Here is a 26,419-nt window from a genome sequence, read left to right on the forward strand (position 1 = left end):
TTTTTATTACTTACTTATTTTGTTTAAATCTTTTTTTTTATTTACCACTTGTATACAATATATAAAAATTTAATAGACATATATTTAAATAAAGAATATTTATACTCATAATTTATTATAATAATTTATAGATAAATTATATTAAAAATAACAATGATAAAAAAAAATTTGATTTATAAAAAATATTTGGCATCTTCAAATAAAATTTATTCCAAATTTTATTTATTTAATCTATTTTTTATCAATATATAAATTTAATTTAAAAATATATATATTAATTTAAAAAATTAATGATTCAATTTTATATTTTATCGCATATATGAAATTCCACAAGGGCGCGTTCGCGAACTGCGCCGGTGATTTCCAAAGATGGAACCTGCTAGTGAAAAGGGGAAAGGGAGGAACAGATCTTCAATTCAGTTCGCAGAGTGGAGCAATGTGGAGAAGAATGGGCGTTCCGTCTCCATCGTTTCTGTATCGACATTAAATTGAACATAAGGAGAAATAAATTTTATTTTCAAAAAATTAACAAATTAATTAAAAATAGGCAATTCTGAGAGTTAAAATAATTAAAATATTATCCCCCGGCGAATAATTAAAAACCCGGCGGAATCAAATATTTAAATTTTTTAATGTAATAAGATAATTGTTAATTAACTAATTTATTAAATTCGCATATTTAATTTTTTTCGCATTTATTATAAATTGAGAAAATCTTATTGAACATATATATATATGTATATGTATATACATATATATATATATTAATTAAGTTTATAATTGATTAAATCACATTACGAGTCATCACGTTGAATTGGTGGAGAACAGCAATCGGAACAATTGAAAAATTCGTCAAGGCTTAATCAAAGATCGACATGCTTACATTAATGCAATTGGTAAGTCGTTATCCCTCCATAAAAATTCTGTATTCTTCTTTCCTATTGTTTAATATTTTTTTCTCAATGTTTCGATACAAATATTATGCTTTATTTTTCTATAAACCTTATTTTTTGACTTTTCATTGGTCGATTGGTAACCTACTTTACAATTTCGCTAGTGCTATGATGTCGCTTCAAATAGAAAATTTACTATGTAAATCATATCGGTATACAGCAATAATTATATATAGAAACTACAATGTAAAATCGAAATCGAAAGAATGTCCTGCGTCCTCACTTGTAAACAAACATACGAATCGTACGTTGAGCCGCAACGCGTCTGAGCCGTCCACGTGCAAAACACGTTGCGTTTCATGAGCTGATAGACATGCCTTTTATCTATATTGCGCTGCCTTTAACCCTTCATTAATCAATTTAAAAGTATTAAATGAAAACAAAAAAGAATTTTCTACAATTTAATTTGTTACAAAAATTGTTTGATATCCTTATTTGATACCATTTCTAAATTTTGTAGAGATGTATATGATACTATTTGCAAACATAATATATAGATTATTATTATGATTATAAAACAAAATATACATCTGAGAATAGTCGCATTAGTGAATTAAAAACGTGATAAATTAAATAAGCCATGATTTTTGTATAATATTATAAATAAATAATAGCATTTATTACTCCATAATTTTTTTTTATTTTTATGTAAAAATTCTATTTTTTCTAATATTTCTATTTCATCTTTTGATTCATGATATAATTTCAAGATTGAAATTTCATAAAGCCTAAATTCACCTATTTTTGCTATATATATAGTATTGCATTTCCAGCATACTTCGATGTTTCCGAACTATCGATATCAGTGCAACCCTCGAATAATTCGATAAGTTAACGGGTTATAAAACCTTAAGAATTTTGAAAGTATTATTATTTTGTCTGATGTAACTCGAAATAATAATCATTTGCATGGATTATAAGCGTCCTTAGGTTTTGTGCGACTTTGAACTTGATAGCATTGAATTCTACGAAGTTTAGAATTCTCTTGTTGAACCTTTAGAATGCCTCAATATCTTCCCCGACCCTGCAAAACTTTTTTTCCGAATTCCACGAACGCAAACTGGGAGTGGCGTCCTTCAGGCTCCTGTTTTCGTTATTCTGTACCGAAAGCTCGAAACACAGTTTGCTGATATCATTCGTAGCGATGACATCGAGGAATTCAGTGGTAGGTGATATTAGATATTAGATTTCACGATTTAAAAGAAATGTTTTATCGTTTGAAAGTATTTAAATTGTTCGTAATTCTATTTTCTTAGGAATTGTAGAAGTTCTAAAATTTCATCACTTTTACCGGAAATTGCGCAAGAAAATCGGTTAGCATAGCAAACGAAGCAATGAACGTGAACATTCGTTGATCATAATTATGCAAATTAAAAAATCTACAAAAATTAAAAGATTTATAAAATATAAAGAAATCAAAATAAATTTTCATAATTTTTCTTTAACATATTTAAACACAATATAATTTACATAAATCAAATTAAACATTCCATGTAGCATCCATATAGCGTTCTTATAACGTCTACTTACACACGCGCTACTTAATTGCTATCGTAAAAATTAACTGTGTTATATTATCTTCTTATAATTATTTTCTTATCTCAAAAGGAAAAATAAACTGTAAAATAATTTAAACATATCTCTGTGAAGAAAAAATGGTGACAGTATTCTTCTATTATCACTTTGTAATATTATATCTTGTTACGTGATATGAATTTACTAAATGTGATCGCATAACCAGAAACAAACAGTTTAAAGTTTTTGATTTGAAATATTCTAACGATTTGTTCTTTCATCCTCTACAGTTAGATTTGTCATGCGATGTCGATGGAGTGAAAATATCAGAAGTGCCTGATTGGAACAATGAAAAATCACATAATTTACAACTGCAACAACGTGATAGAGAACAGTTGCATCGTGACAAATTACAACAACAACGCGATCGCGATAGTGAACGAGAGCATCTGCATCAATTGCAATACATTGGAAACTTGCTGTTGGATCCTCCGCCGTCGGCCAACCTTCAGGGATATTCGCATGATGTGTCTTGTACACAATCCAACAAGAATAACAATATAGATGGTAAAAGATTCTTTTCTTTACTAATTTTTCTATGATTACATAATGTTTTACTTTAATTTTTAAATAGATTCGTAAAATAATTGTTAAGCTTTTGTTAAGATAAATTGGTAATGAAATATAATTAAGTTAATAGTATAAACATGAATATAAATATATTTTAATATTTTTTAATTCATCAATTTATTTACATTTGAATTTATCATATAAATATAAAATCAGTAATTTGTTATAACTAATAATTTGTTTTATATTGATTATTGATGAAAGGGTTAATTTATATTTGTTTTATAATTGTTATATATTTGCATATTTTATTTATTTCCATATAGATTTAATTATTAATAGGATTTATATATATTTTACGAATTACATTGTTTTTTTCTTTTTCTTTTTTTTTTTCATAACACTCGAGAAATGAAAAAATTTGTTCTAATTGCCTGCTAGGTCGTTTCAAAACTAACGAGCGTGCCCGTTCGTCGTTTGTCAATCGATAGTCCTTGCGGCGCTGTGTCGTATTTTTTCTGTGATTTTGTTTAAAACGGTAACATATTTTATATTTTTCCCTCACATCAGGAGACATGTCAATTTCGGATTTATTCGGACTTGGCTTACCTCGGGGATCGTTGATAAGCAGTCAATCAACAGCTGCGTCTCCCAGTTGTCGTAATTATCAGTATCAGGGTCGCAATCAGGGATCCTCTCAACATTATCAGGTAATATTTTCTTTTATTTTATATATTATGCATAAATTTTGCTTGATATAAATAATTTTAATCTCATTTAGATAAGATAGTTTTATTATTTATATCACAAAAGTTACTTTTAATAATTTATTCTTCATAAATATAACTGTACTTGTTTTTTTCGATCTTTTTAAAACGAAAATTTAACGACATATAGCATAATAAAACAGAAATTATTAAGTTATTATTACTTTTATTAAATTGGTCAAAAGCTTAATTGATTTTTTATTTTATAATTGAAAAATTTGGAGTACTATTAATTTACTTTGACTTTAAAAGTTTTAAAATGATCATATATCAGCACCAATTTAATGGCTTCCGTCATTACATTTTAATTACTCCAATGTATAGAAATGCAGACTGTTAAAGTGTTTTCTTTCAATTTGTGAATGTCACATGTTGGATATGATAAAATTTCAAATAGAAGTAGGCAGTATTCTAAAACGTCTGCCTGCTGCCAATGCAATAACCGGAACAATGATTATCCTCATTGGAATGATTCCAACTGCTCCTCGAACTTCCTTTTCCGTCGATCGCGTTGCTAATTTTTTGTACAATACCTATGAGATCTTCTGGTTACCTGATATATTGATTTTCAATAAATTTTGTTATAATGAATCCCTAACATTAATTTAGGGTAACATAATTTAAGATAATGCAAATAACGATAATGGATAGAAATAGTAGCAGCCATGTGGCAATAAAAATAAAGTTTTGTTTTGCTTATGAAATTTTTAATCCAATCAGAAAGAATCAAATTATAAAATACTATACTTGACTAATATGTTACATAGGATAATAAGATAATAGAATAGAACATAATTTTTAATCAAAATTAATCTTACAATGGTATACTGGAGTTATTTATTAGTCTTATAGAACATTTATTTTCATTATTATATTGCAAAATTATTGCAATTATGAAATTTTTATAAATTTTTTTTGAACATCTAATTATAAAACCTAAAAATAAATTCTCATGAATTTTTTCAAAATTTTTTACATAATGTGCGAAAAATATTTAAAAATTTTATTATTATTTATTGGAACGAAACAATTGTAATATAAATTATAATATAAATTATATTTTCTATAGTATAACATAAACTATAATATATTATTATAACTTATTTTACTAATAATTAAATAATATCATTCGTGGTCAAAAAGAATAAAAGCAAGAAACTATGAAAGTCATGTCTTATCGACTAGTCACTTTAATGGACATTTTATCAGGCTCTTCTCGACGCCTTTAACGTTATTACCTTCACCATTTGCTGGATGCAATCTGTACATAAAGGACCAGCAGGACATCGAAATGCGCGTATTAGAGCCGACATATAATGCGTTGGGCAAAATAAATTACGCATTGCCGCGCACGTTAATACGACCCGGATTCCAGTGTAGCCAAGAATTTACAAGCTTGAGCCAAACGGGTCTATCACAATCCATTCTTTCTATTTTTACTTTTCTTTGGTTTCAACTTTTTTATTAACTTCTAATCATATATTTCGTTGTTCCTATTTTTTATATTGCAGCATTTGAATAATAATATTGTAGCTTTTTTTTTTTTAAAGAAATCGGAAATATTTAACTTCTTCTTATTTATTTTATAATTATTCATAATATCTTATTAATTTTATAATTATTCATAATTAAAAAAGAATTATTTAAATATGTTTAGGAAATTGTTTAGGAATAATTAATTAATTATTTTATGTTATTTAATATAGGGTGATGATAGGAACGGAATATGCTCGAACTCATCAATGTTAGACGTTCCAAGCTCTCCAAGTTCTATTACCACACCCGGCAGTCCTAGCACTCCTGGAAGTCTTTATTCGAACCCTTATTCATATTCTTCTACGAATAGTAGTAATCAAACAGCATCATCGTTAAAAAGTCGAGGATCTTTGCAGCATGTGGGTTCACCTTCATCGCCCATTCATTCTCCTTATTATGGGAGACCTATTCGTGGGTCACCACCTTACAGGTATCTTTTAAACCATTTTATGATTGTGTATAATATAACAAGATGATATAACAATATAACTAATGCATAATTTGTTTTTTCTTTTCAATATCAGCGATTGTAGTAGTCCCACTTTCGAATATTCTCATGTGATGGGATGCAGTGGATCAAGATCAAATTCACCAGCGGACTCAGACACGAGTGGTATAAGTAGTGTGGATGGGTCTCTATCCGATATAATGGTATTTTTTTAAAATTATAAATATTAATTATATAAGTTCGTCAAGATTAGAGAAAAAAAAATTATTTCATTTTAGAACTGTTTATCGTTAAACTCATCATCACACGAATGTTACCCTCAGTCTCTGGGTTCGTTGATGTCACCGGAAGTGGATTTATGTACGAACAATAGAGCAGCCGCATTCCAACGAATGGCAGTGAAAAAGTATTTATCTTCATCCCATCAAAATTCATCGTCGACGCATCATCATCACTCACATGGACATAATCGCAGTCATCACTACGGATCGAATCAAAATGGCAATTTCCTGAATTCCTTTTTATCACACGAGAAAAATTGTTGTACTACTGGAAATCATATGGCTTTAAATTCACCTCCTATAAATATTTTAGATCCACAAATGTCACTTGAACGTGTAGCACGTTTTCATCGAAGTGCTGCTGGTATAATTCAATTATTAAGATATGATATGCAATTAAAGAATATGCTAGCAATATTTAAAGAATTATTATTCTAGCACTTTGTGATCCAACATGTACTTGGAGCGGTATATTACCACAACGTACTCAAAGACCATCGGGTTATTCATCTAAAGTATTTCTTGGTGGTGTACCTTGGGATATTACAGAATCTCTTTTAATTGCCACTTTTAAGCAGTTTGGTCAAATAAGAGTAGAATGGCCCGGAAAGGATCAATCCGCTACACAGCCAAAGGGATATGTATATATTATATTTGAATCTGAAAAACAGGTAGTTAAATATTTTTTATTCTTTTTAAATTTATTCTTTTGTAACGAGAAAGAATATATATTGTTTAAGGTAAGAACTTTGTTAGCATGTTGTACACATGATTTTACCAATGGTGGGAGTTGGTATTACAAAATATCGTCTAAACGTATGAAAGCAAAAGAGGTATGCACCATTCTTTAATTAATTAAATTACTTTATGAAATTTAAGTAAATGTATTGTTTTTTTATAATATTATAATTATAATACTTTTATAACATAGGTACAAGTAATACCTTGGATTCTTGAAGACAGTAATTATGTAAAATCATCATCACAAAAACTTGATCCTCACAAAACAGTATTTGTCGGCGCACTTCATGGTATGCTAACCGCTGCTGGTTTAGCAAAAATTATGGATGATCTATTTCGTGGCGTTATTTATGCAGGTAAAAAGCTATATATTTCAATTATTAAATGCATATTACTAAAATTAAAATTTAATTATAGGTATTGATACTGATAAACACAAATATCCAATTGGATCTGGTCGTGTTACATTTAGTACAAAACATTCATATATGAAAGCAATTTCAGCTGCTTTTATAGAGATAAAAACTGCCAAATTTACAAAAAAGGTTTGTATAATTTTATAAAATAAATATATAAAATATAATATATAATATATAAAAAAATTCTAAAAGAAAAAAATTAAATAAATCTCTATTACTTTTATAGGTGCAAGTTGATCCGTATTTAGAAGATTCTATGTGTTCCGGATGCTCCGTACAACAAGGACCCTATTTTTGTCGTGAAGTGGTATGAAAAATATATTATAATTTTTAAACAAAAGATATCTTATTGTTTTTATTTTGTTCCTAGGTATGCTTCCGGTATTTCTGTCGCAGTTGCTGGCAATGGCAGCATTCGATGGAATCAATGTGGCACCATAAGCCTTTAATGCGTAATTCCAAGACAAATCAAGTTGTCGGATTATCACCAAATATAAATTCTTGGACCCGTGGAATGAATAATCCCACAATTTAAGTACAATTATTATTAATATACAATTGAGCTTCTCTTTCATGGTCACACATTCAATTTTTTTTGACTATTTGTTTTTGCACGGACGTTGTGCTAGCTGACTTACTGACAGGGTGCAAACTTAATTTTTATCGCAGAGCTGCGGGCAGCTGGTTTGACGATATACTTTAAAATACCGGATATACCAGCTGATCGGCAAATGCAACGATTTGTTTATTATCGTTACTATCACGTACGTCCGCGGTATAGAGACTAATTAATAGATAAAAATCGTGTTTCATATAAAGTTCCTATTTCGAACGCGGCCACCACCACGTTCTCAACAAACAGTATTTTTATTTAGTATGTTTATTTAGGGACTGGTTCTCTTGTTAATCGTTTTATTCCGAAGAATATAATTGTGTCATTGAGTAACACATCACATTATATGATAATTATGCGTTACGAGTGTGCATTTACATTGAATTCGTGTGGGTCCAATTGTGGCTTTTATAGTGACAATAATTTTTATACGATAAAATGAGAAGCCACTCGATTGTTTAAAAAAGTAAAAAAGAAAGAGAGGAGGACTAAGCTTATAATGTTAAAGAAAAACCACAAAAATACAACACGCCGCTAAAGTAATCTATCGGCGAAATATTACGCTTAATCGTAAACTATTCGATGAGATTAGATTATTGTGGTATTCTAGCGGCAGGAGGAATTAATAATTTAATTATTATTATTTTTTTTGCGAAAAACGCATTTAATTTGAGTACTAATTAGAACCCAGGCTATATATCGACATTTGTCGATGATATTGCCCGTCGTTGTAGTTTTATGTTAGATTGTACAGTGTAAGGGGTATTGCCAATGGCCACTATAATCATAATTTATATTCTTAGTCAAAGCGGTAAGCCTTTGTGAGCTTTCGTTTAGAGGGACTGTTTAACTGTTGACGAAATGGAGAAGTACATGGTCTACGATTCTGGAGCGGATTGTAGTAAATTGATTCTGTTTTTATTTTTTGTTACGATATTATGTTATGTATTTTCTTTCAACAAGATTTCGTAATATTACTTCTAATCGCGTTTCTGATGTTTTGATATCATTTTGTTGAGTGAATTAAAAATCATATTTTTGCAGATAGACTTCCATTGTCGTTCCTCCTTTCTTGTTTCATTATTTTGTTCCTTTTCTTTATCGTTTGAGAAAATAATTCCTCCAAATGACCCTTCTGCCCTTTTCAAACTCCTGGCCTTAAGAATGTGTGCTTATGCAAACTGCTAGATATTAAATGTTATTATATCATAAAAATTTGATAAATAATATTAACAAAATCATAAGATAAAGATCAATTGATAGCAGAAATGATATTACATTATAACATTATTTTATATTTAATTTGTTTAACTTTGTTATTTATTTATAAATTAATTTAAATTATAGTATATTATTTAAACTGATTATGCATTATTATTCTGGTTAATAGTTGATTATCATATTCTGCTAAATAATTATGAATATTCTCATTATTGAGAGAAAAAAAATTATAAAAAGTTAAAATAATTATAATAAATCATAAATAATCAATATCAATAGGAATAAAATTAAATTTTAATATTTGAAATTTGTGAAATTTGAAACTAAAAATTTGAAGTTATATTAAAAGTATAAACTGTTGCAATTTCTAATTTTTAGAAAATTCAAAACAGACATAGTATAAAAAGACATTATTGAAATACATTGTATATTTCACAATTAGTCTTTGTTGTCTATAGAAATTATGATTCATTTCATATTATATTAAAAATAATTGTAGATCATACGTTGTTAATGGTAAATGTTCCAAGATAGAAATATAAACTTAATTAAGATTTATAATTTAAAATTCATATAATCAACTGCAAGTTATACTACTATACTCTTTGAATTACTTACATATTGAAGGCAAGGATGAATTTATCATACTTCTCATATTTCTAAGTCATTAAAATTTCGCTTGGTTTAAGAAAGTGGAACAAATACAAAAAAAATATCGCGTTACATCAAATGCAATTATCAAACAACATGGTTATTATATATATAAGAAAATACTCCTATGAAGTGCTTTAATACAACATACAAGATAGTATATAATATATATATTATATTCTACAAAAGCTTCGAATATAATCATAAAGTTTTTAGTAAACAAATCAGTTTTTGCTAATGCCTAAGAATGGTTCTGAATAAACGAACGACAAAAACTCTTAGACTAAAAACTATCGAATTAACGGCCAAAAGATAATAAGCCGTCAGAAATTTTAAAGATGCTCTTTTATCGGAAATATTATCTTATTTACAAACTTTTAATAAGTCGTGCCTTTTAATATAATCTCCATAGATTTTATTCTAACGTGGAAAACACAAATTATTTTTAAATCATTGATAACCACGCGATACAGGGTGATCTATTATTAAAAAAACAAGACTGCTATTGGTACGCATAATGTCAAGCTTTCTTATCACTTTTAAGAGATTTAATCACTCGCGAGGCAATGATTACATCGTACCCTAGGTAGCAAAATATTTTTTTTATGTTCATAAAAGTGCCTCCTATTCTTTCACTTTTATTAATAATATAACGTATGTACATCTATAATTTATGAATATTGAAACTCGAGTAATTTGTAAAAACAATTCAATCAATAGTAAACTTATATAAGTACACTAATTAGCTTAAAATCAAATAAGCTTTTTCTTACAGAAAAATCAAAGAAAATCAATAATTTATATTGCTTTAGCTTTTTACGTATTACATATATCTTTGTTAAAACATACCTTGTAACACAAAATTGATATATTACAAACAATAAATAGTTCTTTATTATGTTAACATTATTGTACTACTTTGTAATATGAAAAATTATACGTTAAGTAATATGAAAAAAATTAAATAATTAAGATTTTTTTCTAATTCTAATTTATTTTATGTTTATTACATAATATTATATAAATTGACTAAAATAAGTAAGAAATATATTTAAAGTTATATTTAATAATATAATATTCTATTCTATTTAATATATAATATTTTATAATTTCTATCATTTTTCATTCATTTTTTAGTTATTATTAAAAATTTTTATGCTTTGCTTGTTTGTTGAAAGTTTGATATAAACCAATTAAAGATGATAAGGATCCAAGTAGTCCAATATGCCAAGTTTTTAACTGCCCAGCCCATAATATACCAGATGGCAAATAATTAACTGCGTAACTTATATCTAATATTAATCTTATACAAGTCAATAATTCATTCCACTTTTGTTTGTTTATTACCTTCAAAGTTAATCTATTTAAATAGAAAAAAAAAGAATATAACATACTATTAATCAAACTATAAATGTTTTTGTATTTAAATTTACCTTGTATTATAGTTAATTTCACTAAGATGAATTTTATAATTGTTGAATTTAATTTTTCGCAAAGACCTAAAAAACATTCATGCAAATAAAATATTCAAAGAATAAAATATTTAATATTTCTTTTTTACCATACTTTAATAATGACAATTGCAGAGATATTATCCAAAGCCATGTTGAAGCATTATCCCATATTTCGTTATTGATTTTAATTAATTTATGTTTGCCTGCCCAAAAAATATGTTCTATTGGACAAAATATGATGTCTACTAAAATCTGTATTAGCTCTGCATATCTGATCAACCAATCTGATTCCTATTAGATGACATATAAAATTTATATATACCTGTAGAAAAATAGTAGAAATCTATATATTATATAAATATATAAACAGAAATTGAACTATGAATTTGTCAAATGATCTCTTATGTTATAAATATAATTTTATTAATATACCTCTTTTTCCCATTCATATTTCATAGCATAATGAATCATTGGTATATCATTTAATAATCTTAAAATCATTCTACATTCATTTATTTGATTACTAAATATTTTTAACTTTTTATTTGTTTCATTTGAAGATATACCCAATGTGGCAAATTTTGCCATATAAGATAATGTTCTTAAAAATTTGTCTCTTCCTTGATATGTTTCCAAATATTCTGATATTAATGCAATATTCATTTTTATATAAATATATTTAAAAATATAGTAAACTACAATAAAAAAAAATCGATTGAATCAAATATTTATTAAATTATATTAACAAATTAAATAAATATTAATTTAAAAATAAATTTATAATAATTTTTTATGAAATCGATTATATAAATACTTTAAATATATCCAAGTAACTAATTATATATATAATAATAATAATTATAATATTAACTATAAAAAAATGAAAACTTAATAAATACTACAAGTAAGTTTTCTTATATAAATATATACATATATATATTAATTTATTAAAATAAACTATAAATTGTCTTACGATTGAATGCCAAATTATATTGTGAAAATAATTTTCAGTAAATTATTTGATCTTTTTTTTTCTTTATTAAAAATATTTTAATTTTTTAAATTTGATATATGATACAATATTGAAGTAAAACAAAATGAGTTTCTATTTTTCTTGTTTGTAGTTGTATTGTAAATATTAGGACATAAGCAGTCGATAAAGAAGAACTCGTTTTATTTATCATAGAATTACCAAATATTTTATTTCGAAAAATTAATATTTAGAATTATATATATATATTATAATATATTTCTATTTTAATTATTTTAAAAATATAATTTTGATTGTCTTTTTTTTTCTTTGTTTTTATAAGAAATTAACTTTATAAAAATAAAAAAAATATTAAAACTAAATTTTTAATTGAATTTAATAAAAATTAATATATACTTTTTTAAAATATTTATTCAAATATAATTTTTAATATTTAATATTAAATAAATAATTATATTAATAATTAACACAATAAAAAATATATAATACTAGTAACATAATAGCAAATAATAGAATATGTAATAATGGTAGTATATATATTATATTACATTACATAAGTTTAAAAAATATTTGTTAAGAAGTTACAAAAAATAACATTTTTTGCAATAATTAACTTTTATAAATAGTATAAAAATAAATATACAATCGTATAAAAATAGAATAAAAAATATTTTTATAAATTCTAATATTTAAAATATTTTATTGCATTATTTTTTTTATTAAAAATATCTTTTTCATTTCATAGATTATTTATTTTTCACATGTTTATTATTAAATTTAGAGTTTCTCTTCTACATATGCAGTAAGTCTATGTCGAGAAATATGGAGGGGGAATTGTCTTTTCAAAGCGTCGTGTGTTCATATACTGATTCACTGTTGATTTCGAGCCACGATCCGTAAGAGTGTCTAAAGTTGAATCTGAAAGTGTATCTGATATCTATTTTATTTATTGTTATTTTTCTTTCTTGTAAATTTTTTTAAGTTATCTCATCTACCAATATGTGTAAATAATAGCGTATAAAAAGCAATGCGATAATTTATATTCGATCAATTTGATATTGTTTTAATGTGATTTAGTGGTGAAAAAGATATTGTGGTGTAATGGAAGGAAAAAAAAAGATAATAGAAGGGAAAAGAAAAAGAGAAAGTGCATTTCATTTTGGGCCTGCTAGTGGACTCATCATCAATAAGGCTATCTAGCAGGCCCGTGTCTTAAACTTTGGGATGTAGAAGCCAGATTAAGGGATATATTTGTAAAAAAAGATAGGCATGTGTTTGCAAGAATTGTGTTTCAGTGTAAATCCCTCTGGTGGCGAGTATAGAAGGGCCGCTTGATTATAGTTAAGATATTTCAGTTATCGGGTTTAATTCTTTTAGAAATGTTAATACAACATAAAATTGACAGTGAGATGTAAAAAAAAAAAAAAAAAAAAAATTAGTGTACTATTACTTTTTTGAAATACGATGAATGTGTAAACTTAAACTGATTTGCAGCAAGCATGTTTGGACAGTATTGAAATAATTGTGTAGTTTATTGTTCTAGACTGGTCATGTAGAAACTGTGTGTCTGTTGTGAAATATTTAAACAATTGGTATAGTGGTCCATTGCAGTGATGAGTGTAGAATTTAGTGCAGTTATACGATTAGTAATTGAAAAAATAAACAACGAAATTTATAAAAAAAATTGAAGCAAAAACAAATACATGAAATATATATGAAATATCTCCTTGAAAGAAATAGCATTCAGAATTTACTGTTATATTAATGAATTCTAACAATTGCAGTCACAAAAATTAAAACAAAAAAAATAATATCTGTCCAGAATTAATAAATATTTAATATCCAATAATAAATACATACATAATTAAAAAAAGAATTAATTTCGCGGTTTAATAACTTAAAATATTTGACTGGAGAGGGATACTGTGGCAGTGTTTCCATACAGAAATTACTAGCTAGTAACTTCCGCTAGGTAGCGCTGATGTGAGAAGAAACTGTACGCTAACGAGTTTGCCAATCTTAGAGAAAAGATATATCCTGTGTGCTAGAGGAGACGCTCAGATTTTAGAGAGTCCTAGAAAAGAGTAGTCACGTTTGAAATCGGGTGTTGCAATATCATTGTTATAATTATTAACGTTATTTTTAATAAATTTTTATTATCTTTTTTTTGTCATGTGATAGTGTATATATATTATTAACCTCTGCTTATGGGCGGCTAATCATATTATTTTGAGAATACAAAGACACTAGAAAAGAGCGCTATTTACGAACACGCGCAAGCCGCCATAATACCATGTTCCGCTGCATTCCAATTTTTAAAGGATGTAACAGGCAGGTGGAATACATTGACAAGCGTCATTGCTCTCTGCCGTGCGTCCCCGATGATATTTTACGATACTCGAGAAGTTTGGAGGAGCTTCTACTGGACGCGAATCATATTCGTGATCTACCGAAGGTAAACAAATACTGCTACATGCCAACTTTCTGTCTTATAACCGTATATCTTTTTCTTTCTCTGCCCCTCCCCTACATCATTCCTCTTTCTCTCTCCCCCTTCTGTCTACTCCCCTCTCTCTATATCTCTCTTTTCCTATTGCTATTGTGTTCATGACGTATCATTCCATCAGCTATAATGTAACTAAGAACGACATAACTGATAATATTTTTATTTTAATTATTGCTTTTTTTTTTTAAACATTTATTGTTATTTTTTTTCATTTCAGAATTTTTTTCGGCTACAGAAATTACGAAAACTCGGCTTGAGTGACAATGAAATTCACCGTTTGCCTCCAGATATTCAAAACTTCGAAAATCTCGTGGAACTGGATGTATCCAGGAATGGTGAGTGATTTTTTTTATTATTATTCTGTTTTTAATCATTTTGCGGTTTTGTGTTTGGAGATTATGATAGAAAACTTGATATTCATCGTTTCGATAGATGTGAACATTTTTTTTAGATGCTTTTTTCCTTCGTTTTTTCGATTATTTTCTTTTTTATATGGTTGATCAACAAACAGCTTTTATCTACAGCTTCAAATGAAACACGTGTATATGTGGACGACTGTCAATGAGAGTTGTGAATCGAAAGTGTAATAACGCGTACAAAGAGATTGAATAAAGAGAAGTAGAGTTGAACGAAATGAACTATTAACAGAACTTCAATTTGGACGTTTGTTACACATTTGAGTTGGATAAACTATGAAATAGCTATACTTGTCGAGTATTGTAATAAGATAGTTTTTGAGCAAATTACTATTAGATTAAGATAATACTTTTTTTTACTTACAATCAACTATAATAACGATGTATCGATCATAATAATGATAATGATTATAGTTGTTTTATATCATTATTATAAATTTTTTTTTTTTAAATAATTTCAAATATCATTATTATAATTATATACAAAATATATATATATATTTATATATAATTATTTAATAATATATAAATTTATATTATTTAATATATTCTTCACAAAATGCAATTTTGATGAAAAAAGTAAAATGTCGATATAGGATTTTGCAATCGATATAATATCAGATCTTAATTAATTCTTTTTCTTTTCATTTTATTATCAATTCAATGTTTCTTTGGATTCAATAATTGATTCATGAAGATAGAAAACAGCGTTTCGTTTACTTTCTAACGATGCAGAGATTCGTAGCTCGAAAGGCGCGTTGAAACGCGTTTTTTTTACTCTCGTCTCGAAGTTGTTTCCCAAGAGGGAAGCCTTTCCTTTCTCGCTGTTCGCTAGATTTACTTACCGTTCCACTTTGGCATTTTTATGTTTACCTTATGCTTGTCTCTCACCACCCGCATATATATATATAAGAAACTTCATTACTTTACACGTAACATAACAGCTAAGTAGAAGGAATGTAATCGCGAATGATTCGTTTTACCTTTTCTTCTTTTATTTTTTTCTTTTTGTCATTAAATACTTTGCAACACTTGTAATTTAATGTTAGTGTCGCTTTATTGAACATTTTTTTCTCAGATATGAAAACGATTCTTATTTTCTTCTACAATTACACAATAATAATTATTTTTTAAATCTTCTACAATAACAGTTATTTTCTTCTTTCTGTAAGAATTCAAATGTAAAAAAATAATATTGAAAGAATATATAAAAAATAATTTTGATTTGATACAAAATATTTTATATTTTAAATTGTATTTGATATTTTTATATATATCATTTGATATAAGCCATTAGTTTTCAATAATTCATTTCTTCATATTTATCATATGTGAAATTAAATTTTTTATATCATTTCTTTTCATTTTTTCTTATCGTATATGATATAGACATAGTATAGAAATACGCTTATCATATTTTCATATATTTCAAATTGTATTTATAATAAATGTTAATTTATGTTTTCTTTATAATATCTATATAATACATATAATAGAATTTATTTATAATTTCTTTTAAACAAGAGAAATCTTTTAAACAATATCTATGTAAATGTAATTTATTCTACGGTAACATGATCATTATCATCATTAATTTATCGTTATATTATAAATTTTGGATAAATAAATAAGGAATTAGGCAATATTTTCTTTTTTTCTCGTTTATATTTCAAAAGATGTAATGAAAATTAAACCAAAGATAATTTTTTCGCATAGTTATATTTCCTGATGTATTTTCGTTATCAATAAACGCGTCATTTTTACATTCTTTTGTACATATGTATTCATTTATCGCGTGAAATTAAATTTTGATTAATGTTAAAGCAAAAAAATAAATGTCGATCACCATTATTTTTTCATAATTCCATCTTTTAGCATGTAATATAGTATTTTGTCATTTGTCATTGTTGATTTATTTTCAATATATGCAAGTAACAAATAAAATATATTTTAATTTAAATTTTTTTCTACAATAATCATTTTCGTTTAAGGATTATTAAGATTAATAGATCTACATTTATGATATATTTAAAAAAAAGTATATGTTTTATAAAAATATATGTTTTAGAATAAATTAATGATTAAAAGATAAATTATACTAAAATGATTATATAAACGTATTCTTTTAAAGAATACGTTTGTTGAACGATTTTTATCATAAACTTTCACTAATGAGGCCTATTGTTAAAATAATTTATATAACTGATTAAAATTCATTAGACTATTTTTTTTTTTTTTAGATAATAATCGATTTATTATTACATTTATATAGAATTCTATATATCCAATTTCAATTTTTAATTCCAAATGTATGTTCTTTATAGTTTCAATATTAATTAAAATATTCGATTTATTTCATTAATTTATTTAATTCATTAATCAATAATATACAAATATTAATAGGAAATGATAGGAACATTTAACGGTATAAATCAAGTCAACAGCATTTTTAACCGAAACGATTGAATAATGAATAAAAAAAAAAAGAAAAAAAAAAAGAAAAAAAAAGCAGAAAAAATTTTTTTCGAACAATACTGAAGTGTATAATAAGCGACGGTATTGTACACGCTGTAAAATGAATTCTTTTGTTCGCAATGAAAGTCGAGAGTTGGACTTCCAGCCAAATAAAACGTTCTGCCAGTTTTGCGTCATATCTCAATCTTCATGATTCTCAAAAACGAAATTCAAAGCAACTTTGTTGCTCACTTTTCTATGTCATAGGCTTTCTTCATTAATTTCTTTTTGATTGACAGCCAATTGAACTTTAAAATTGTTTCTTTGTAAAAAGATAAAACATAATTGTCTTTCTTTTTCGATCATTGAAATTCCTAAAATTCTTATATTATTAATAATGAATTAATTAAATTATAATATTATAAATACAAATTTTCAATTCCTAAAAAAGAATTTGAAAAAAGAAAGGAAAAAAGATATCTCGAATATACGGAACAGATAGAAAACTAAATAAAGGTTATAATATTTATCCAAATTTTCGATAGATATCATATCGATCGATTGTCTACGAGTGATTATCATTATATTATAAACGAAAATAAGGGAGTAAACAAATTCTTGGAACTTCCTTTAATTATAATATTAAAATACATACATTAATTGATAATAATTAATATTTTGTAAAAAATTTAATGTTGCATTGTCCCTTAATAGACGAATAACGAATAGGTCAATTAATTTTATCTATTCTCGACTGAAAATATAATAAAGTCATTTGCGAACGCAATATATTGTGAGAACTCTTTCAAAATCCAATCAAATCGATTGACTTTTCATCTTTTTTTCCCCAGTAATTTATTCAACAAAGAATTTAATCGCTGTTAAAATAGTTGAGAGACCTATTGATCGGAATGACATTTTCCATTATTAGAAGGATTTGTCGTTCTCGATCGGTCCCTCCTTAGTTGTGTCGATCGATGCCTTCCTCTTCAGGTTCAGAAGGATCGAGGAAATTATCGAGTCGAGAAACAATAAAAGAATCGAGCCCACGTACGAGCCAATAGGACATTTTTCTACTCCCTTTATTCTTTCTCTACCGTGTTCTTTATCGAACGAATATTATGTCTGTCTTCAAAAGGATGCTCTTTTATCGTCAGCCATGACGAGTATAGATGAAAGATCTGTGTCGGTCAACGACATGTACTATTGCTTTCCATACGAGACCGGAACTGGCGTTCACCGAATATAGGCCATTCGAAGTTATTGTGTCTTCGATGAAGCACGGTTAATTCGATATCGGGTCGCACACTAATTTTCACGAAATGTGATAAACTGGGTCTCCGCCATGAGAAACGATTCATGCGTCGTTCGGTTAAGTGGGTCGATCTTCTGTGGGATTAGGCGGTTCCAGGATTGCACCGCGTGAGAATTAACACGAACACTGGCTCTGTTTCCTGGGAAAGAAAAGAGGCTTTACGTGGCATGATTTTAACGTCGGGGAAAGAGCCAGGTGTCGAGTTGAAAGGTTTATGTGCCGTGAATCGTTAGAAATTTGATTTTATTGTTTATTTCTTTTTTTTAAAGATGATTTTAAAATGGACATTTTCTAACGTTCGTTTTTTTATAATCATTAGTTTTTTTTTATTATTAAAGATAATATATTTCGTCGATATGTTTCAATATGTCAAAAAAATATTTCTATTTATAAGATAAGAGGTTGTAACGGGAAACATGTAAAATTTAGTTACGCAAATATTAGGGAAAAAATTGGAAGTAAAAAATATCAAATGCTACTTGCTTTCAATTTCTCATTCAGTATTTTTATTAGAGAACTTGTGAAAATTTAATTATCTTTTCGTGACGTTAATAAATTTATGCTCGAAAAGGTTAATACTGAATGATGAAGAAAAAGAAATTCTAAAATTAATTTTCGAAGATTCTCACGATGCTTGTCTCTTAATAAAAGAATTTTTAAATTCTTTTAAAATTTTCAAGCAAAAGATATGTTGATAGATCCAATCGTAAACTTAATTTTAAAAATATTCTGCAACATACAAATAACTTTTGACCAATTTTACGTCAATAGTTAAGTATGTTAAACGTACAGGAACTTAAGTATGCTTCTTTTAAAATCACTTCACCATGTTCTATTTTGCCGATCACATTCTTCCTGAATAGACGGGACTGCTGAATAGCACCTGAAAGAATAGGGGTAGATGATGAGATCCGGCTGTCTTTTAAACTGATAATATCTTCTCCCTTAAGATTTGATATAAAGCTTAATGATTTTCATGTTGGAGTTATTTTTTATCGGAGTTCTTTCCTCCCCTCCCCCATGTTCTTAAAATATATGAAGATTTAAAGAAACATTGTCTGAATTTATGTCTGTTTTGCACAATGTTTAAGTTTGATGATGTATTGGGTGCTTCTGAAATATTGGACACCTGAATGAGCGATAAAGCTGTTTGAGAAGCTGATCCTCCAGTTATTTTGAGCTACGTATAGAGCTATCGATTGTACACGATTTGCTGTAGCCTCGGGTTCGGCCCCCTTTATTTTATTTCAATATCGCGTGCCGAGGAATATGATTCTGATATTTTCAACAAATAACTAAATAATACGAAAATACATATGGATGGATCCGCGGATGACATGTATCGATCATAAAAATATGAATTAATTATTGATTAAATCATCTATGCGCCGTATGGAAATTGATACGGATACTTCTGTGACCGTGTTTTACATTTTAATCCTTTAACAAATTTTGTTTGCTTTGATTGGCAAACTTAAGCGAAATCCTTTCTTGAATACGTAGTGTTCAGTACATTTGTTCTTCTCGTAATTAAAATGAGAGTAAAAGTTTATTTTACTGTGTCTATTCGAAAAAGAAATTTCTTAATATTTTAATATTCTCGTTAATATCCTGTAAAAATAAATTGCAAGATGTATAATTAATCGTTAAAAAATAATTGAATCGCAAAAAGTTAAAATCTTTTACAATAAATTCTCTTTCTTTTTTAAGATAATTTTTATTTTTAAGATGTTTTTAGAACGATAGAATTAAAAAGGAAGAATGAAATCAAGGAAATAAAAAATTGATAGGATATACGAATTAAAAATGATAATTATCATTTTAATAGAATCTTTCGTTCTTTCTACACGATATCATTATAATATCATCGATTTTATTCGAATATTTTCACGTCGAAACCCTGGCCAGACTAGTTTTTGTTTTCATGATAAAACACGCTGTATTCTTCGAAAAATTATTTCCTGTTCCATAGATTCTCTCGAAGGGACGTAGCCACGAGAGAATCATGGACGTGCGACGACTCATCATGGCATCGTCTATTTCCTGGTTCCAGTTAGTTTATTGTACCGGTACTGTGGCTCTAATAATGCTCACGATGACAGTGTACCGCAATATGCTTATTAAAAGCATCCGTTTAAAACAAAGCGTCCTCCATTAAATAATTCCGATACTCATCGTCAGAGATTTGTCAGAAAGTAAATTAGAATCTTTTTAAAAGCACGCTATATTTTAGTAAAATGTATTCACGTAAAACAATTTACATTATAATTTTTATTGTTTAAAAAAAGAATTATTTTTTGTAAGAAATTTTCTACTTACGATAATGTGTTCAATATATAAAATTCATCATTCAAAAGATCAATAATTAAAATTTTATTAATTACGTTATAGTTAAAAATTAAATTGTTTTTTTTATTTAGAATTAGGGTCGATTTGCATTTGGTTCTTTTCAATTTTATTATATTAAATATAATAAATCAGTATATAACGGTAAATAGACAAAGAAAAAAATACGATAATATATTTATGTGTAAACAGAGAAAATAAAATTTCTAAAATATAAAAATTTAGGTATATGTAATTAAAAATTAATGATGTTCATAATGTGTTATTTAAATACACACTTCTTCTATGTTATTCCAATTCTATATTTTGCATTAAATTCGATTTATTTCGCGAAAGCATACAATTATAAAATTAGGTAAATTTGACTAAAAACCGTATTTAAATGGATCGATTGTTCTCCTCGTTGATGCAATTATCTCAAAATGGAATCTCAGGTTTGAGCCACTTAGAATTAGTTTGTAACCGCAACATTGTTGATGCGTTTATTAACGTAAAATCGAGCAGAGGGTAGATTTTTATATAACTTCAACGAACCCATGCACGCGCGCGAGTAAATTTATTTCTATAGATCTATATTTACTTTTGCTCATAAATTACCAAAAGGTTAAGTGATTTTTTTTTTTTTTTTTGAAATTAAGAATAAATTAACATTATAATTGCAGATTAATATCGACATTTATTAGCAACTCATATCTTGTGTTTCAAAAGTTCTATTAATTAATCTTTGTTAAAAATTTTGTTTAAATTTAGAAAGTATCGAATGATTTATGAACGAAAATGTATTCGTAGAATACATGTATTTATAGAATAGAAAATTTTTAGAGAATAATTCAATAGATTCGATTCAATAAATTTCCACGAATTTTACGTAAGTGAAGCGGATCTGGTAATTTTAAGTAGAACTGGTCAATTAAAAATTCTTTGTTGCCGAAGCAGAAGCACGTTCACAACGTGACGACACGAATGAACAATAAATTTTCTTCGCACGCGACATTGATAAATGGATACCGTCACGTCTTAGGCTTGTATGGGGAAATAAAACTATTAATTACCATGTAAATATCGGTAAAACTTCTTTTTATCATTAAAGAAAGTATTTTTCCCTAATCTTAATGCAATTTTTTCTAGAGGAATTCTTTAATTATTTCTCGAAAGTTCGTGTCTCTCAATGTGAATGCGTTTACATAATAGACAGGATGTTTCCAAAGCTTGGGATTAAACTTTAAGATCGATTTCTATTAATTGTTGCAACGATATGGTTTCTCTTTAAAGAAACGTTTAACGGTTCACCGGAGTGAAGGAATTTTCGTCTCGGTCAAAGAATCTTTAGATAATCTAAGATAATCTAAGAATCTAAGATAATAAAGATTGTCTTTTGATATTGAAAAAGAAATTTCATATACTTAATTCATGCATATTTTTTTTTTTTTTTTATTTCAAAGTATAAGCTTATTTAAAATATCGTTCAAAGAGATTAAGTAATCTTATACTTATTATAAAATTAGTTGGGTAATTCGTTTAGGGTAAACGACCCAAGTTTAAAATTATACGATATGAGATTATAAAGCTATTTATAGAAAAGCCATTTTTAAATAATGTAATGTATTGCCAATGAACTCTATATTATCAAATATCTTTTTTTATTTCGTACTGAGATAAAATATATATTTTTATCTCAGCATTCACAGAATTCTATGCCATTTTCTTTCATCAATCAATCTTTCCTTATCTACGTAATGCTGGTTAAAAATCTTTAGCCCTTTTTTTACAAGAAAAAATCGTATCAGTTCAAAAGTCGTGTAATCCAGAAATTTCACACTGTATATTAATTATCGATATAAAAATTAATTTATATCATAACCATCGTTACTCTAACAACGATGACTCTTCATTTTTGATTCATAAGCGTTAAGGTGTATCATCTTAAACGGAGGATCGTGATCTAACAATTCTGTTACCCGATCTTCGTTCGTTATTTAATCGCGAAAATCGCGTGGGTTGCCGTTATAGTCGTTCTATACTGTGGAATTAAGCACCCGGAAGAGACGAGCGGACGAACGATTCCGTTGGAAGCTTTGAAAAGAATCGGGGGATTGAAATGTCACGAACCCTCGAATGCTCTTAGCATTCTTGCTGGATCTATGCTTCTCTTTCTCTCTCCTTGTCTCTATTTTTCTCTCCCTCTGTTTCTTTATGAGCGCGCAAACGTGGAAGTAATCGAGTGGTTTGAAACTGGCACAGTAACAAATAGCCCCAGATTTCTACAATTAAACGTATACATATAACGTAAAAATCGTTTTCACAAGGATTCACTGTGTAACGATTTATCTATCAAGCATCATTCGTTTCGAATTTTGAAAAAAGAAGAGGGATAGAAAATTGAGAAAGTTTTTTTTATTAAATAATTACGTAATTGTTAGTGATTTAGACGAATTGTTGTTTACCATGTTCCAATAGCTATTATAACAAAGTAAAAATAAACATCACTTGTGAAACGCGTATTCGATTCAAGCGTTTTGCGTTTGAAATTTAGTTATTCGAGCCAATATTTATGCGATTAAAAAGCGAAGAGAAAGATTTCCCATTTTAATCAGTTTGTAGAAAATGATAAATTGTTTTAAGTTATTTAAAAACTATTTTCAATTATCATTGAAATAGAAAGATATCGCTATAGAGATTTTAGGGATCCCTAGATTTTGAAAAAATGTTTTGTCCTTATTGTTTAGGATTATTTTATCATTTTTTGATATAAATTTATTATTTTATGAGTTAATATTATTCAGACTGACACTACATTCATAACACTAAAAATTCATTGTGACTTAAACTTACATATTTGTCTTCGTGTTCAATATATTAATATAATTATGAGCGACGTCATTTTCATGCCACGTCCATAAATTGAAGTATATATAATAGTTAAGGATTAATCCTTGAAATTCTTCATTCAACTTGTTCGTCAGGATCAATGCACAAATGCTTGGGAAAATAATAACTCTAAATTATCTTACAAAAAAATCTATCTAAGTTTATTTTTAAATACACCCTATTAGCACGAAAAGATAAAATTTGATTCATGGAAAAATTTGTTCAAATAAAATTGGCATCCAGAAGGTTAAAGACCTCCGATAGGATATTTTTCTAACACGGATCAGTATTCGGCCAAATATTCTTCTGCTACTTTCCTCAAAGCACGAGATACGATGTTCTTTTACACAAAATCGCAATCAACACGCGTATAACTGTTACACCGGCGGCTGCTCGATAAATAAATAATCCTCAATCGCTTCCTCCTTTTCGCGTGGAACAAGATGAAAATACGGAATATACGCCATTGAAATGTCAAGATCGAAGCTCTTTGTCGATCCCACTGACAAATATCTCACACGAAAGTATACGTTGGCCGGTAATTACGCGTGGGATACGCCTAAACATCGTGCCAATTTGAAATGTTGCGCATGCCAAGGCGGAATAGTTCAGCCATTCTTCCTCTCTTCGCACGCGTACACCTCTCGCCCAACAATACCGTCGAATAGATCAACGTCGAACGATTTCATAATCCCCGGTTTTTCGGCTGGAGCACGGTTTTGAACGAAGGACGGTTGAACGCGCAGGAAATTCAACGGTGGAAAGTTTGCCGCCCCGGAAGTTGCTGATGAAACTCTCATTTACCATAGGCCATGGAAACTGTGGAGGATAGTTGGACGTTGAAGAGGATTTTTCCTATCTATGAGATTTTGGGAGAAAATTCATCATGTTCGAAGAAAAGAAAATAATAATAATAATAAAACTGGAGTAATGGCGAAGAAGTGTGTGAAATCGTATAACTTCTCTATTTTTATTTGATTATAAACGGGAGAATCGGTACAAAATTTGGCGATATAACGTTCTGTGAAATAATACGTATAATTTATCATGTTTTTATTGAATTTTTATCGTGGTGCAGTTCCTTTTTACGATTCTAAAAAAAAAAAAAAAAAAAGAATTTCAAATTTGTTCATCATTTTCATTTGAAACGATCTCTTTATTACTTTTTTAACGATGTTAAAATAATACGTTAATAATCTTCGTGAATTTTTTATTGAAATACGAATAATTTCTTCGGGGATAAATAAACGTTTTACACGATTCACGTGATATTTAATATAAAATATAAAGTGAATTAATCGCGACCGAGTATTAATCATAAATAATATCCCCAATATTTTATCATAAAAGTCGCATATTATGAAATAACCCCGTACGCAAAGTATATTATCTACTTTATCCACGAGAGGGTCATGCTTATCGCCTGACTTTTTCCTAACAAGGAAGCATAAGCTTCTTTCATAGAGCCTCGGCAACGACTCGGTACTGACCTCTGCTAATTAACCACTGACCTTTATTAAACGAAGGTCATATCTCGTAAAGCGCGCGTGGTTAGTCGCGTGCCCTCCACCAAATCGTAACGTTTTCCCCGGATTTTAATCGATCTTGATCGCCGTTTCGCCGTTTACCACTACTACGTGTAACATCAATGAAGAGGAGGGAGGGTATCGATCGATGGCCGGCTCGAGAAGAAATTGAGATACGTTGGTTCTTGCGTTACGACAGCTTATGTCACGAGCAATTTATATGATGCGATCACTGTCAAAATTTGATATGTGGCATCCTTTCATCGTTTAAACTTGATTTGTTAACCTTACACCCGACTATCATCGTAAAGATCGTAAAGATTTCTATGGGACGAGACGAGGAGAGATTATTACGGGTTGTAAAAAGCGAGCGAGGAAAGTTGAAAATTAACGGGGGAAGCGAAACGTGATTAAAGACGACGATAAGAAAATTTTCTTGTCGATTTTTAACGAGTGTTCTTAGACATTTCTAAGGATAGTCTTTAGCGTTAAAATTACTTCGGCTTGTAATTTGTATTCAGATATGCTATAGATATATCATTGTGTGCATTTCACTTAGAGAAACATAGGTTCAATTGGTTATATATAACTCTCTAATGCAACCATAATATAATAGGGCACAATGTATTCGCGTTATTAGCCAGGTGTGTTACATCTACAAATTGGATATATAATCGTTTTATCAAGCTAAAATTAATAATACGCAATATGTAATAAAGAATTTAAAAACATTCTTGAAACGTTAATTTTTTTATTAAGAATTTTATTTGTTATATTTTAAATGTATGTGGCATTGAATTATAGAAAGAAATTAAAAATGTTAAGTTA

The 26,419-nt window shown here is 27.8% G+C and overlaps 3 protein-coding genes and 3 long non-coding RNA genes across 8 annotated transcripts in view; 2 read left to right on the forward strand and 4 right to left on the reverse strand.

Annotated features, from left to right (window-relative positions):
- Positions 1-185: 185 nt before the first annotated feature.
- LOC147658307 (uncharacterized) lies at positions 186-1,350 on the reverse strand. Its single transcript, XR_015290713.1, has 3 exons — positions 1,042-1,350; positions 799-938; positions 186-472 (listed from the first exon to the last, which is right to left on the reverse strand). It is a non-coding gene; the product is annotated as an uncharacterized LOC147658307 (long non-coding RNA).
- Positions 429-8,892, forward strand: orb (polyadenylation element binding protein orb). The gene is made up of 12 exons (XM_031915150.2): positions 429-896; positions 2,759-3,035; positions 3,609-3,748; positions 5,512-5,771; positions 5,866-5,992; positions 6,068-6,434; positions 6,509-6,741; positions 6,811-6,903; positions 7,002-7,167; positions 7,229-7,356; positions 7,457-7,537; positions 7,601-8,892. The coding sequence occupies exons 1-12, from the start codon at positions 876-878 to the stop codon at positions 7,763-7,765; spliced, it is 2,058 nt and encodes a 685-aa protein (XP_031771010.1). The 5' UTR covers positions 429-875; the 3' UTR covers positions 7,766-8,892.
- Positions 8,893-10,689: 1,797 nt separating this feature from the next.
- On the reverse strand, positions 10,690-12,721 carry Pex11c (peroxisomal biogenesis factor 11c). The gene is made up of 5 exons (XM_003691692.4): positions 12,143-12,721; positions 11,602-11,864; positions 11,282-11,460; positions 11,149-11,214; positions 10,690-11,075 (listed from the first exon to the last, which is right to left on the reverse strand). The coding sequence occupies exons 2-5, from the start codon at positions 11,830-11,832 to the stop codon at positions 10,859-10,861; spliced, it is 693 nt and encodes a 230-aa protein (XP_003691740.1). The 5' UTR covers positions 11,833-11,864; positions 12,143-12,721; the 3' UTR covers positions 10,690-10,858.
- Positions 12,722-13,977: 1,256 nt separating this feature from the next.
- Positions 13,978-14,664, reverse strand: LOC147658308 (uncharacterized). The gene is made up of 2 exons (XR_015290771.1): positions 14,360-14,664; positions 13,978-14,234 (listed from the first exon to the last, which is right to left on the reverse strand). It is a non-coding gene; the product is annotated as an uncharacterized LOC147658308 (long non-coding RNA).
- Positions 14,454-26,419, forward strand: part of scrib (scribble planar cell polarity protein) — a 45,787-nt gene continuing 33,821 nt past the window's right edge. For all 3 annotated transcript variants that reach the window (XM_086903465.1, XM_086903466.1, XM_086903467.1), the window contains exons 1-2: positions 14,454-14,615; positions 14,884-15,001. In XM_086903465.1, the coding sequence (XP_086759591.1) occupies positions 14,454-14,615; positions 14,884-15,001 (280 nt within the window). The remainder of the gene's footprint in view (positions 14,616-14,883; positions 15,002-26,419) is intronic.
- On the reverse strand, positions 18,230-24,552 carry LOC147658309 (uncharacterized). The gene is made up of 3 exons (XR_015290695.1): positions 24,030-24,552; positions 19,642-19,734; positions 18,230-18,990 (listed from the first exon to the last, which is right to left on the reverse strand). It is a non-coding gene; the product is annotated as an uncharacterized LOC147658309 (long non-coding RNA).

The sequence above is a fragment of the Apis florea genome, unplaced genomic scaffold (assembly GCF_048593485.1).
Source record: "Apis florea isolate Af1SG1 unplaced genomic scaffold, ASM4859348v1 contig_2291_pilon, whole genome shotgun sequence".
Lineage (NCBI taxonomy): Eukaryota > Metazoa > Arthropoda > Insecta > Hymenoptera > Apidae > Apis > Apis florea.

Bases quoted from the DNA above. Each gene is read 5' to 3' on its own strand.
- orb (XM_031915150.2), top strand. From the start codon at position 876: ATGCTTACATTAATGCAATTG. The intron at 5,993-6,067 runs GTATTTTTTTAA...ATTTCATTTTAG, and splicing joins GGTCTCTATCCGATATAATG to AACTGTTTATCGTTAAACTC. The intron at 7,168-7,228 runs GTAAAAAGCTAT...ATTTAATTATAG, and splicing joins TCGTGGCGTTATTTATGCAG to GTATTGATACTGATAAACAC.
- Pex11c (XM_003691692.4), bottom strand. From the start codon at position 11,832: ATGAATATTGCATTAATATCAGAATATTTGGAAACATATCAAGGAAGA. The intron at 11,461-11,601 runs GTATATTAATAA...GTCATCTAATAG, and splicing joins AATATGAATGGGAAAAAGAG to GAATCAGATTGGTTGATCAG. The intron at 11,076-11,148 runs GTAAATTTAAAT...CTATTTAAATAG, and splicing joins GAAATTAACTATAATACAAG to ATTAACTTTGAAGGTAATAA.